Genomic DNA, 1,077 nt, shown 5'->3' with positions numbered 1-1,077 from the left:
GAGCCCGATGCGGGGCTCGATCACAGGACCCTGGGATCATGACCTGAGCTGAAGGCAGAGGCTTTAACCCACTGAGCCACCCAGGTGCCCCGGAGAGAGAGAATCTTAAGCAGGCTCTATAGCCAGCGTGGAACCTAAGGTGGGGCTTGATCTCATGACCCTGATAGCATGACCTGACCCAAAATCAGGAGTTGAAAACTGAATTCACTGAGCCACCCAGGTTCTCCTGTGCTGAAGCTTTTTAGTTTGATGTAGTCCTGCTTGTTTGTTTTTGCTTTTATTTCCCTTGCCTTTAATGTCAGATCCAGAAAATCTTTGCCAAGACTGATGTCTAAAAACTTACCTTATATTTTTTTTCCTGAGAGTTTATAGTTTTGGGTCTTACATTTAAGTCTTTAATCCATTTTGAGTTGATATTTGTGTGTGGAATAAGTTGAGGTCCAGTTTTCCAACACCATTTATTGAAAGAGCTTATCCATTCTCCATTGTATATTGTTGGCTTCTCTGTCATAAATTAACTGATGATACATATATGTTTCTGGACTCTCTGTTCTGTTTCCCTGATCTGTGTGTCTGTTTTTATGCCAGTAGCATACAGTTTTGATTACTTTGAGTTTGAAATCAGTAGATATAATGCCTCCAGCTTTGGTCTTCTTTTTCAAGATAGCTTTGTCTATTTGCTGTCTTTTGTGGTTTCATATGAATTTTAGGACTGTTGTTTCCAGTTCTGTGGAAAAATGACACTGGAATTTTGATAGGATTGAATCAGAAAGTACATATTTTAATTTAGGAGCTTTTTGTTTGTTTGTTTTAGACATTGCTTCCAAATCATGTGTGCCATCCCGAAATTGTTTGGATTTATATGAAGAAATCCTGACTGAAGAAGGAACTGCAAAGGAGGCAACATATAATGATGTATGGTTTGCCAGAATTAAGGACAGTTATTTTACCTTTTGTAGCTTCTGAAGTTCAGGCGTCAGCTTACTATTAAACATTCTGTGTTTAAGTTGTAGCTCTTAGTCTAAAAGAATATTTAAGTCAGTCTCTGCCTTCAGATCTGCTTTTTTTTTTTTTTTT

General features: G+C 38.2%; 1 protein-coding gene across 1 annotated transcript in view; it reads left to right on the top strand.

Moving 5' to 3' along the window:
• The window catches only part of LOC111158832 (caspase 8 associated protein 2), a 30,466-nt gene that overhangs the window by 13,064 nt on the left and 16,325 nt on the right, over nucleotides 1–1,077 (top strand). Inside the window, exon 4 of the mRNA XM_022521113.1 lies at nucleotides 815–915. Within this exon, the coding sequence (XP_022376821.1) occupies nucleotides 815–915 (101 nt within the window). The remainder of the gene's footprint in view (nucleotides 1–814; nucleotides 916–1,077) is intronic.

This window comes from Enhydra lutris, unplaced genomic scaffold (assembly GCF_002288905.1).
Source record: "Enhydra lutris kenyoni isolate GAN:26980312 unplaced genomic scaffold, ASM228890v2 scaffoldscaffold63, whole genome shotgun sequence".
NCBI classification, from domain to species: domain Eukaryota; kingdom Metazoa; phylum Chordata; class Mammalia; order Carnivora; family Mustelidae; genus Enhydra; species Enhydra lutris.
Note: the sequence above shows the minus strand (reverse complement) of the source record. Positions and strands in the feature narration are given on the sequence as shown.